Genomic DNA, 11,347 nt, shown 5'->3' with positions numbered 1-11,347 from the left:
CATGGGTGCGTTGCCGGGCACCCAGCCCGTGACTCGACCGTCGTCGACCTCGACCGGTCAGCCTCGACGGCCGCGCACCCAGCCCCCGTCTCTCAGCCCCAGCACTCGGCTGCCCACGAAACCGTCATTAGCGGCACGAAAAGCCGCATCGTCTGCATCGGCACGAGCGGGTCCTGCCCGGCGTTCCCTCTTAGCACCCTCTCGGCCTACCCCGGCCACACCCATTCAGGCCAGTCCCCGCCGTTCTATGCTAGCCACACCGGTTAAGGCCACACCTCGTCGTTCCATGTTGGCCACACCTACCTTCTCGCGCCCCAAACCCACGGCGGGGCTCACCCCGGCTACGCTAGCGAAAAGTACGCCGGTTATCAAATCTCATCTGTCAGTGGGAAAGTCCCAATTGCGGCCCCGGGGACTCGGGGCCCAACCTAGCACGCTCACACCCCGAGCCCCACCCCTGACTGGACCCCGTCCCTTGGTGTCCCGGGCTTGGCCATCCAAGGTGGTCCCAGTGGCCCGGCCCAAACGAAGAATTTCCGGCTTGCCCAGTCCTCTCCCCTCTTCCGGAAAAATCCCTAGTTAACCACTAGCGATGATCAACGTGTTCAGATTTCAGAGTGGAACTAATTCAACCACCCACATATCAATCAATCTCTTGGTCACCACCAGGTAAATATGGGAACAGCAATAAAGCCCGCTAAATAGATCATATCTAAAGAGCACAAATATTGGGTGAATGACTGGCTAGAAGTGCCGAGCCAGCCTGATCCATTGGCGATTTGTCACGAATCTGCCAACACAATGAGGAAGTACACACAACTTAAGTATAATGAATAATGATACACGAGTAACGCACGACGTGGTAGAATGTATTCTTGAAGCTATTCAAGTTTAATATCTATCTAGTTATATTTGGTAATTAGATTTGCGAAAAAGACCCATAGTTCATATTTTGAATCCACCCATTTCTCTTGGAACCCATCCACCACCACTTATGGCGGCCAAAGATCGTCCGTTTCGCGCACACACCCTATTTATTGCGTTCTTATTGCCCCGCCTCCAATTTTCGAATGATGGCGTCCGTGTACTCCGAGCACTTGGCCTGCCCGCCTAAATCGCCCGTGATGGTCTGGCCTTCACGGATGACCTCGAAACAGGCCGTCTCGATGCGCTGGGCGTGGTCGTACAAGTCCATGTACCTCAACATCATGACCGACGAGAGGAGGAGAGCGGTGGGGTTGGCCTTGTCGTGACCCGCGATATCGGGGGCCGTGCCGTGAACGGCCTCGAAAATGGCACCCCCCGTGCCTACGTTGCCCGACGGGGTCAAGCCTAACCCGCCGATGAGACCCGCGCACAGATCTGAGATGATGTCTCCGTACAAGTTGGGCATGACTAGTACATCGTATTGGGTGGGATCCTGCACCATGTTCAAGCACACCGTGTCCAAATACTTCTCCTCGAACTTGACCTCGGGGTGTTTTTCCGCCGCCTCGCGACAACACCGTAGAAACAGCCCGTCGGACATCCGCATGATGTTGGCCTTGTGGACGGCCGTGACCTTACTGCGGTTGTTATTTTTGGCATATTCAAAGGCGAATTCGGCCACCCGACGGGAGGCGTTCTCGGTGATGAGCTTGATGCTCTGCACCACACCGCTCACAATCTCGTGCTCAATGCCCGAGTACTCGCCCTCAGTGTTCTCGCGGATCGTGACCAGATCCACGTCGTCGTAGAGGGTCTTGTACCCTTCGATGGACTTGCACGGACGGACATTGGCGTACAAGGAGAACTCTTTGCGGAGCTGCAAGTTGAGCGAGCGGAAGCCTTTACCCACGGGCGTCATCAACGGACTCTTGAGGCCGATTTGGTTCTTGTTGACCGAGTCAATGGCCGCCTTGGGAATGCCCATCGTGCCATCGGGGTTCTTGACCGGAGTGACGTCCACGGCTTCCCAGGCAATCGGTGCCTCGGCCGCCTCAAAGATCCTATCCATTGAAAAGCCATCAAATCAGAACTTATAATCTGTTGTTAGGATGAAGCTTCTTCATTGTTCTATTCTAGGGGGGTCAATAATGGCTTTGAAAGGCCGTACTCTGAATAGGTGCATGATGAAATTTACACGGTTCCATATATACATGGCATATTGAGATTGAAAGAGGCCTCAAAATGTCCGTAACCATACGCACTTCATGTGTTAATGAAGTTGGTTGGAAAGTTCATCTATTTGTCGAAAAGTGTGTGTTGGGTATCCAAGATATATTTTAACCATAGACACAAACAAGTTCCTCGAATACGGCCCAGAGCTTGAATGGGCCAACTTACATGAAACTAACAGGCTATTGGACTGCCATAAGTAACTGATAAAAGATCGAAACAGATCAGTCCATGGCGTTCAACGCAATTCCTGGTTGAACTTCGAGCGCCAAATCTTGTTTGATACTCGGGATACTCGGGTTCAATTTGAATCTGGTTATGACGATCTGAACGGATCAAGGCCAGTCAGGCTCGTTAGTCTCAATTTGCCCTCGCTAACACGACTATCCAGGTTTTTACATCAGGCGTATTGGGATGGATCGTGGTTCCATGCCTGCTCACCTCTGAACGGCCACGGCAATCTCGGGTCCAATACCGTCTCCAGGGATCAAAGTGACCGTCCGGACATTGCCCGAGGCATGGCGAATGGGTTGGGCCAGGGCGTGCCAATGGCGAAGGGGTGCCACGCTCACTTTGTTCCACATGTTGTTTCCAGCCGATCAGATAGATCCAAGATGGGTCACGCTCTCACTCACTCAGTCGCTGTTCTATTTGTTGAGAACTTGACTTACTCGATCGAGGGCCTGGATCAGCTGATTCAGTTCGCCATTGAATCCCGTTAGAGGGCGCCCAGATCCCCAAGGGTCAGTCGATTGGTCTCTACGATCGATTCGCCTCAGGGGGCTCTAGGGCGAAGTCCGACATCTATCGTAGAAATAGTTCCAAACGTCGAGTGGAATCTGGATCGATGTGGGCCGGCTGTAGGCATGACTGGGATGGATGGGTTTCGGTCCACTAGTGTCTCTATATCTTGCGCATTCGCGCAATTTCAGGGGGTTGGGCCCCAGGGACTGGCCGGAACCATTGTGACGGGGCCAAGTGACGTGGTTGAATTTAAGGAAAAAGGGCACAAAAGGACTACACACAATTGTTTTTCAAATTGGGCTCCCCCAATTGGCCAAATAGGCAATTACTTTAAGTCTATGAATAATATTAATGCCACTTATGCCCTTTTGTGTTTATCGTGACCCCAGAGAAGAAATGAATTTTCGCTCCTATTTGGACGAAGAATTAAGTTTGAAACGATGTGATTGTGTTTCAATCGCCATTTTGTGGAACTTGCGCTTTTTTTCGCGCTTTGACCCCTCATCCATCTGGAGGCACTGCTCGTAGCAAGTCAGAGAGCAACCTCGATTCGAGGTTGAGTCCTGAAGAACGGAAAAGTGGACTCCGTTATTCTTGCTAGCGGATGGCCATGAACGGTCTCGTGAGTTACGAATCGGCCAGTGAAGAGGATGAGCCCACACATCCCGACATCACGCCCACGCCCACGCCCACGCCGACTGAGCCAGGTGAGTGTCGACGTGATCCTAGGCCTGGGTTTCAACGGGTCCAAAGGGTAGACACCGACGGTTATCATTTCGATTGGTGGGCCCAAAACAAGTAACCGTTAACGCCAGAATCAGAGTGCGAGTGGCGCTCCCAGCCGTCCAAGATCCGGCCTCGAGGTCGAAAGTATGAATGATTTATCCCGACACGGCCAAGCCTTGTTAGTCGTCATTGTACGATTGAAGGCCTAAACACTGGATTTCCTACATTCCCTAACCTCGGTTGGCAGGGCCCAATGCTGGAAGGGCCACTCTGATTCTGGCGCCGATAACATTTCTAGGATGATCATGACTGATGCCATGATCACCAGTGCCAAGATTAGAGATCGGTCTTCATGCCTCGGTTCTTTCTTTTTCAGTGTGGAAAGAGTGCGTGGATGCCACCTCGGGTCATTCCTATTACTGGCACACGCAAACCAATCAGGTCTCCTGGATCCAACCCGCGGCATTCATTCCCAAGGTCAAAAAGGCTGTGGTCACTGCTCAGGCCGCCGGTCATAGCTCATTGAAGGCCGTGCCACCCACAGTGCCCTCCTCCACCCATCAGCCGGTTTTGGCTTCTAAGGGCCGGACGGGCTCGAGCGGATCTCGGGCCAAAAAAGGCGGCAAAGAGGCCGTCGTTTTTGGTCCGGCCTTACCGGCCGAGGTCATAGCGCGCGAGAAAATCAAAAAGTTCGAGGACCAATTAGCCGCCAGTATTATCCAAGATATTGAGCGGGAATTACCGCCCGATTGGCACAACCACATGGCCAAGGCCTTACATCCCCGGCCCTTTCGGTGGAACAAGAAGGAACCGTGTTTGCCAGAATGGAAGGCGCTGACTGAACAGAAAGCCTCGAACTCCGTGTCCCTCATCTCCAGCTCCTACGGAGATGACTCGGAGGAGGACGCGGACGCGGACGATGACGACGACGAGCAGGCCCAAGATGGCCCAGCCCAAGCGATCCCCGTCCCGACCAAGGACCAGCGGAATAAGGCGGGCCAGAAACGCAAGATGTCCATCAGGATGAAAACCACCCCGTCTAAAGCCTCGCGAACCCAATTGAAGCCAGTATTGGAAGTGTTCCAGCATGCCACCTCCTCCGAAAGTGAGGCGGAAGAAGGCGAGCAGGCGGAGAATTCCCCCCAAAAGCCTGACGAAAAATCCCGTAAAAAGGAGATCAAGCGCGACGAGCATGGTCGAAAAATTTACGAAACGGGCACGGGTGAGCCACACATCGGTTTTTGACACGCTTAGCCATTGATGTTGATTTTAATGATTGGTTTACCATGACACAGGAACTTCTTACAAGAAATCGATTGATGACGTGGCGGAGGGCCTATGTGATAAACTCGAAGCCTTGGAAGTCGCCTCCATTACCATATCGCCACTAAAGTTATTAGCCGTCAGAGTAGAGGTATGTCAATTCTCAAAGTCGATTCCAGACGAGATGACTCCGACCCTTGACCCTTATTTTCCGCATAAGACCCTGTTCCAAGCCTGGCAGAGTGGAGCCCTCACGCCCGGATACATGCAAAAGCTCTTGGGCGAGCTCAGCAGGCAAATGCTCAACATAGAAGCCACGGAGCTGGTGCCTCCCGGTTGGAAAACCATTTGGAACAGGTAGGAACCTCTTTTGGCACATCCTACTCTCTCCTCTCATTGCTGTGGCTTGATCCCACACCGGATATATAGTCATTTCGAGAACAGAACAAACAATCTGTGTCCCCGACGACCATTTGATGGAGTGCTAGTGATGAATGATGATCCACCTTCAGTCTGGTCTCTTTCGTTCGTCCGTTCTTGCTCTCAGGCGAGATCGAGAGACACAGACAGAGCTTGTGAAGGCGTCGTTGAATTCTCTTTTGTCTCTATCTCTCTCCCTCCCCGTTCTCCCAAGAAATATTTGTAAGCAGGTTGTGAAATGTGATGAAGACCCTTGAGGATGGCATAGGATCGGCTTTGGCATGCTGGAACAGCCCTCTCACAGATCCACGCCCAAGTTGCTGGCCGACTGCTTGGGATCTGACGAAAGGTAACTTTGATTGGTGACGTCACCAATTAGTGCTGGTAAGAGTTCGGACACCATGAACATTTCCAAGAGTTCTCAAAACGAGCCGAGGAAATGCTTGTTCCACGTCTCCACGTCCTTTTGATATGGCAAGGCCGACGGGCGTTCCACGATTTGGAACAACGAACTCGGTTTCCTTTGAATAGCCTGCTCTATCAAAAGGACTTGATCTATCTGAGATGTGCTTTATGGCCTCTCCCTACCATGTTTCCTACTCCTCTTGAGGGCTTAGTGCAATAAGGCCGGACCAATCGAGTCTTGCTTCCACTGACTCGACTCTTCTCTTGTCCGCAGTTCCGCTCGCAAGTACTCATACGAAAATCTCATCACACGAGAAGTACAGTGGCATCCACCGTCAGACACTACCGAAGCTCCAACCGAGGATTGCTCCGACGACGTTCCAGAGAACACCACAATAAACACAACCACACAAAATCATGCCCAACCATCCTCACCTCGTCCCCTTGGTAAGAACACTCACCTCTCCGATACTATATTACTAAGGTATCTCATGCAACGGAGTCCTTTATAGATCCCACGCCCATAGCGCCGCCATTACCTCCAAGTGAGCCTACGCCACCACCGCTTCCGCCCATCGTTCCACCTCCTCCCCCACCCCCTCCTGCCGAGGAAGTGGTCGAGGTCCACATTGCGAATGATCAGGGGATGGCCGACATGGAGATGTCGGACGAAGATGACGCTGATCCCGTTGACGAACGACCCATCGAGGGTGGACCGGGTCGAGAGGTCAGCTTCACGGATGAGTTGTCTACCTTCTACGCCTCACTAGGCGGTTCTTCGTCCCTGACCCATGAGACTGCACCCACCCCACCTAGCCATTCCCCCACTCCCCCATCAAGGGTTGAGAGTCCACTCTCCAATGAAGGAACCCATTCCCCGACCCCCAATGTTGGAGCAGGAGCCACCGCAAAGGAGGAAAGAAAAGTCAAAAAGAAGGTAAACACTTCAAAAAGTACGCACTTGAGCTCTCTGTGCCGTAGTTTCACCAGCCTTCTTTTTCGTTTTTAGCGAACTCTAGCATCAGGACTGTCTTTGAAGAAGAAAGGTGTGGATAACTTGGTGGCCAAATGGCAAAACATTCAGAATGAAGTGAAACGCTCACAATAACCCAATTGTTATATCATTAGTAATAGAATTGACCAATGTTCAAGTTTGTTTCTGGAGCTGGACGTTGATGTTTGGTCACTCAGTGTATTTGGGCCAACTTGTTCGAGCTAATCTATCTGCAGGGCTGCAAATAAATTCCAGATCAAAAGAGATTTAGGTCGAGTGTGGCCCTAGGACTTGGAAAACCATAAAAGCAAATCGAGGCCCATCCCAGTTGACCGCGATTGTCAAATATCTTCTTTGGCAAACAGGGTGTCTCATCGTGTTACATCATTGCTTTATGTGTTTTTAAGGGCCAGTCGACAACTATTTTTTTTCACATGAAGCATTGAAGAAGAAGGAAAGAAAATTTGCGGTTTCTGCTAGCTAAGCTTTGTAATAGACACTCGCAACGTGAAGGGCGGCAAGATTTTCATCTCGTTCTCGCATCTCAATTTGAAGCCACGACTAGATTCACCACCGAATAGCAGCTTGGCCAGGTGAAGATGGAGTTGAGTTCCAATCTGATTTGAATCTCAATTAACCACAAATCGAGCGTGGGAACTGAGACCTCTTGGTGCACCACTACAATGACTACTCGGCAAGTGAAACTTGAGAGCGACGTTCGAGCCGAGCCATTCTTTTTCACAACGCACGATCATTGATTTCCTCTAATTTCGTCCATTCATCAAGGGCTACAGAAGGAGTTCTTTCAGACTCACCAATGTAAAACAAGTGCATCTATTTAAAATAGTGTTGGCTGAGAAAGCCCACTACTCGGAAACCAGAGCTCCAGGAGACGGCACCAACAAGCCAGGGGCTTCCTGAATTCAAATTCTATCACAGACATCAGTAAAATAGGGCGGAAACGTGGCGTAGTGGTTAGCCCAGCCCAGTTTCTTTGTAAGCCAGAGGTCCCGGTTCGATTCTCGTCCTCTGGCTTTTCTCGACGGAATTTGAAACGATAATTTCACATCCACAGACAGTGGAGAAATGTAATCTGGGCGAGGTTTGGGCGTGATTCATTCTAGATCAATCCAACCCAAGGACGACGTCATCGCTGGACAGCGACGGCATCGGGGGAAATTGGCAATTTTTGCCATGATTAATCAAATGATTTCACTATCGGAAGAGTTTGACTCTGTTGAACTGAAAATGAGCAACCCAATTTTGAGCTCAATCGACGGTCTGTCAAAAGTTATTGACAATTAAAACTCAGCTTAATGTAGACACCAAAATGAATGTATTAGCAGTTAGCACCATGTTGGTTGTTTTTGGTTTGTCCTACTCAGACGACACATACATTTGATTGAGCTTGAAGTTGACCAACGCTTTCTTTGACGAAAAAAGCCCAGCTCAAGTGAAGGAAGAATCGTTTGTTTTATAGGGAGTGGTAAAAGTGCCCAATTTTCCCCAGCACGCACCTCTATCCAATGTCGGAGTCGTCCTAGTTCAAACCAAAACCAAAATGATTAAATTGACAAACGGGGTCTAAGCAATATCAGTTAACTCCAGAAGAGAATCAATTGTATACCACATGATCGGTAGCAATTAAGTAAGTTGTTCTAAGGTCGTACATTGCAATGATGAAACTTTGATAGACGCGTTCAAGTTGGCGTCATCAATTTCCGAAGCTACGATCATCAATCCATCGTTCAAAGGGCCGGTTTCTTGAAAAGGGGCTCGTTTAAATTTACAAATTTGGCATTTAATTCCTTTCAGTGTGATCGAGAAATAGTTAAGCTAACATATGCTTTTACTTGCTTACGCATTAGACCCTTACCATTGATGCATTTAACAAATAAATAGTTCTTTTCTTGGATTTATGTACTGATTCAGACATGAGGGTCCTCGGGGGGGTCTTCTTCTTTGAATGCCCTACCCTACTTGCCCCTTTGGATTTAACAACTTTCGAAAAAGTCGTTTGGCCAAAAAAAAGGAGAACCTTTTTCGAGGTCCAGTAATTACTAGTCTTTAGACCTGTCTACAAGGTCTAGCTAGCCCTTATTTGTAAATGGGCGTTTGGTCATACATAGCCCACTCGACGTATTGTATAATTACATGTCAAATTGTCGTCACAAATTTAAAATGTTGTAAGTCAATATTTACCAAACTCACATATGACTTGATTTAAATAAGCGTGAAATATAATGATTGATTTGTCGCCGCTAGCTGGAGTCGAGATTGCAATAAATCATCAAGCACTTTTGTACTTGTAAAAATTAATGCACCAAAAAAAGTGTAACTTTAGGGGTCATGGTCCTACTCAAGGCCTATTGGACAGATTGAACCTCAAATGATGTGAAGAAAAAAAATTATCGAGTTGAGAAAAATGAAGGCTGAATTACTGAATTATATGTACTTTGGGGTCTGGATCACGTTTTAATTGGTTGCAGCCTCCGATGAAACATATTCGCACATTAATAGAACCATCATCCACCTTACTTGAAAAACATGCAGAGTCAAAAAACTACTGAATTGTTAATATCATTGCAAAAAGCCTTCAAGGAGCCTTCGGGAGGAGACGTGGTGTAGTGGTTAGCGCAGTTTCGTAATATGAGAGAGGTCCCCGGTTCGATTCTCCTCCCCGACCTTGCTCAAGGAAACTTATAGACGCTAACCACGCCCACAGACGGAGAACCAATCTGATACGGACTACGACACGGCCTATCAGACCTTTATACGGATGATGTGATGGCTAGCTTCGTTGGCCAGGCGAGGTTACCCCTCCGACCCTAGCACCCCAACTACAAAAAAAATCGCTGTTTGTGACGATTTTTTGCAAAAATCCAGGATGTTAAGTAGGAAAATATAATCCAAAGCTGTATGCCACCTGAAAATTGTAGTGTTTTGTAAACAATAAGAAGTATTAGAAGACTAAACCCTGTCGACCACAGGAATTGGTACGTTTACAAAACTAAAACCGCAATAAGCAAACACTAACCAAGAGAGACAATATGGTCTAATGAGACGATAACTCCATTCATTTTAAAACTTCGGATGAGGGGTGAAATACGAACCAAAAAAAAACAACAGGATTGCATCAAGTGATCAAGGAAAAATTCTTTCCAGGGGAATTGAGGGGGAAGGGGGGAATTTGAGTCAGGAGAAATTTGAACCAAAGGGAAACTTGAAGCAATGTAAAACTCGACAAATGGGCATATTAGATCGAAATGACTCTCAACAGAGCTCATTTCAAAAGAATCACAAAGAATTCAACTAGGTGGTTTTAGCATTCAAAACTTCTCTCATCTGCACGCACACACACACAAGACAGCATGATTCAAACGTCATTTCGATCATTTCTGTATCATTGATCATCTGGAACCTTATTCAGAATAATGATATTCAATCCATGGCTTGCCAATATTCAGATATGGCGTTGGGAAAGTATTTCTTTTGCTTCTTTTTACCATGCATCATAATTGTTGAACAAGTTTTGTCTTAAGTGTTAAAAAACACTAATTGTCTTCATGTCTATCCATGGAATGCACAAAATGGTTTGCAAACAACATGATTTGTCTCTCTCAAACTAGCAAGTTGCACTTTCTCAAGAAATGGACGGACATACTACTAACCAACCGTTCTAGTTTGCCAAAAAGTTTTCCTTCATAGATGTAAATTTATGTCAATTGATCATTGATCTTTTGGTAGATGATTCATTTTTCATATATCATGCGACAAATGTGACTTAAGGTCTGAACAAGTTTCCATGATCACGACGTAAACAAATTCTACAATGACTTTTGATATTTTAGTCCAAGGTCCTTTTTTGGCTAACGTGATAACATTGTCTTGTGTGACTCTACATAAATGACATTCTCCCCTGGAAAACGTTAGACAGAGTAAACAAACTCAATGCATACAAAGCATATTTAGCATTTTTGGGAGTAATATTGTCATTAAAATTGTTGATGTGTGTCCTAGTTTCTAGGCTTGTTAATACGACGTATTATTCTTTGATGTTTCAATCTTCACTTTTGCTCAAATAGTTGTGAAATGACGCTTTTACTTCAAAAACAGACAGTTCATACTAGAACGTACTATCCAACACCCGATTGATTATTTTGCCGAAATTACCTCAAAAATTAAATTGGATTTTGTTCCATTACATGATTTGATGCTTGAATAAAAAAAAATTCCCAAATGCTTCAATACTTTGCTTGTGATGTACGGAAAGCATTGTTCTTGAAAAAGAAAATTTCACTCATCTTGGAATGAACACCAATTTACAGTACATGCTCCGAATGACTGACCGTTGAAATCGACCTTCACATTGTCCTTGAAATCCTCCGTGATGGAAAATTTTTCATTCCTGGTTATGTCTGGGTGTGGTTTTTCGTTTTGGGAGTGGTAAAACGTCCAAAGCATTACAATGCTTGACAGGTAAGTACGTTCTGTATATGCCACCCATCTGACCTGCTTACCATACTATAATCGTTCATGGAACCATTTATTTCCTCTTCAAATCAAACTTTTGCCGTGAAATCTTTGCCCTTGCACATTAATTGGACATTAGTAGATAACCAATATGAAGTGTGATAT

General features: G+C 47.1%; 3 protein-coding genes across 3 annotated transcripts; 2 read left to right on the top strand and 1 right to left on the bottom strand.

Moving 5' to 3' along the window:
• The first annotated feature begins 1 nt into the window (after window position 1).
• LOC131884067 (uncharacterized protein DKFZp434B061-like) lies at window positions 2-583 on the top strand. The gene has a single exon (XM_059231704.1). The coding sequence runs from the start codon at window positions 2-4 to the stop codon at window positions 581-583; it is 582 nt and encodes a 193-aa protein (XP_059087687.1).
• Window positions 584-848: 265 nt separating this feature from the next.
• Window positions 849-2,842, bottom strand: LOC131883085 (probable isocitrate dehydrogenase [NAD] subunit alpha, mitochondrial). The gene is made up of 2 exons (XM_059230429.1): window positions 2,599-2,842; window positions 849-1,988 (listed from the first exon to the last, which is right to left on the bottom strand). The coding sequence occupies exons 1-2, from the start codon at window positions 2,739-2,741 to the stop codon at window positions 1,046-1,048; spliced, it is 1,086 nt and encodes a 361-aa protein (XP_059086412.1). The 5' UTR covers window positions 2,742-2,842; the 3' UTR covers window positions 849-1,045.
• Window positions 2,843-3,357: 515 nt separating this feature from the next.
• On the top strand, window positions 3,358-6,975 carry LOC131883076 (formin-binding protein 4-like). The gene is made up of 7 exons (XM_059230415.1): window positions 3,358-3,608; window positions 4,004-4,849; window positions 4,923-5,041; window positions 5,111-5,247; window positions 5,990-6,162; window positions 6,228-6,652; window positions 6,725-6,975. The coding sequence occupies exons 1-7, from the start codon at window positions 3,506-3,508 to the stop codon at window positions 6,821-6,823; spliced, it is 1,902 nt and encodes a 633-aa protein (XP_059086398.1). The 5' UTR covers window positions 3,358-3,505; the 3' UTR covers window positions 6,824-6,975.
• Window positions 6,976-11,347: the final 4,372 nt, after the last annotated feature.

Source organism: Tigriopus californicus, chromosome 7, assembly GCF_007210705.1.
Source record: "Tigriopus californicus strain San Diego chromosome 7, Tcal_SD_v2.1, whole genome shotgun sequence".
In the NCBI taxonomy this organism is placed as follows: domain Eukaryota; kingdom Metazoa; phylum Arthropoda; class Copepoda; order Harpacticoida; family Harpacticidae; genus Tigriopus; species Tigriopus californicus.
This window is presented reverse-complemented; position numbering and strand designations above follow the sequence as displayed.

Excerpts from the sequence above, each read along its gene's own strand:
- LOC131884067 (XM_059231704.1), top strand. The coding sequence starts at position 2 with ATGGGTGCGTTGCCGGGCACCCAGCCCGTGACTCGACCGTCGTCGACC.
- LOC131883085 (XM_059230429.1), bottom strand. The coding sequence starts at position 2,741 with ATGTGGAACAAAGTGAGCGTGGCACCCCTTCGCCATTGGCACGCCCTG. Across the intron at positions 1,989-2,598 it reads ATTGCCGTGGCCGTTCAGAG|GATCTTTGAGGCGGCCGAGG; the intron begins GTGAGCAGGCAT and ends TTCAATGGATAG.
- LOC131883076 (XM_059230415.1), top strand. The coding sequence starts at position 3,506 with ATGGCCATGAACGGTCTCGTGAGTTACGAATCGGCCAGTGAAGAGGAT. Across the intron at positions 3,609-4,003 it reads GCCCACGCCGACTGAGCCAG|TGTGGAAAGAGTGCGTGGAT; the intron begins GTGAGTGTCGAC and ends TTTCTTTTTCAG. Across the intron at positions 5,248-5,989 it reads TGGAAAACCATTTGGAACAG|TTCCGCTCGCAAGTACTCAT; the intron begins GTAGGAACCTCT and ends TCTTGTCCGCAG.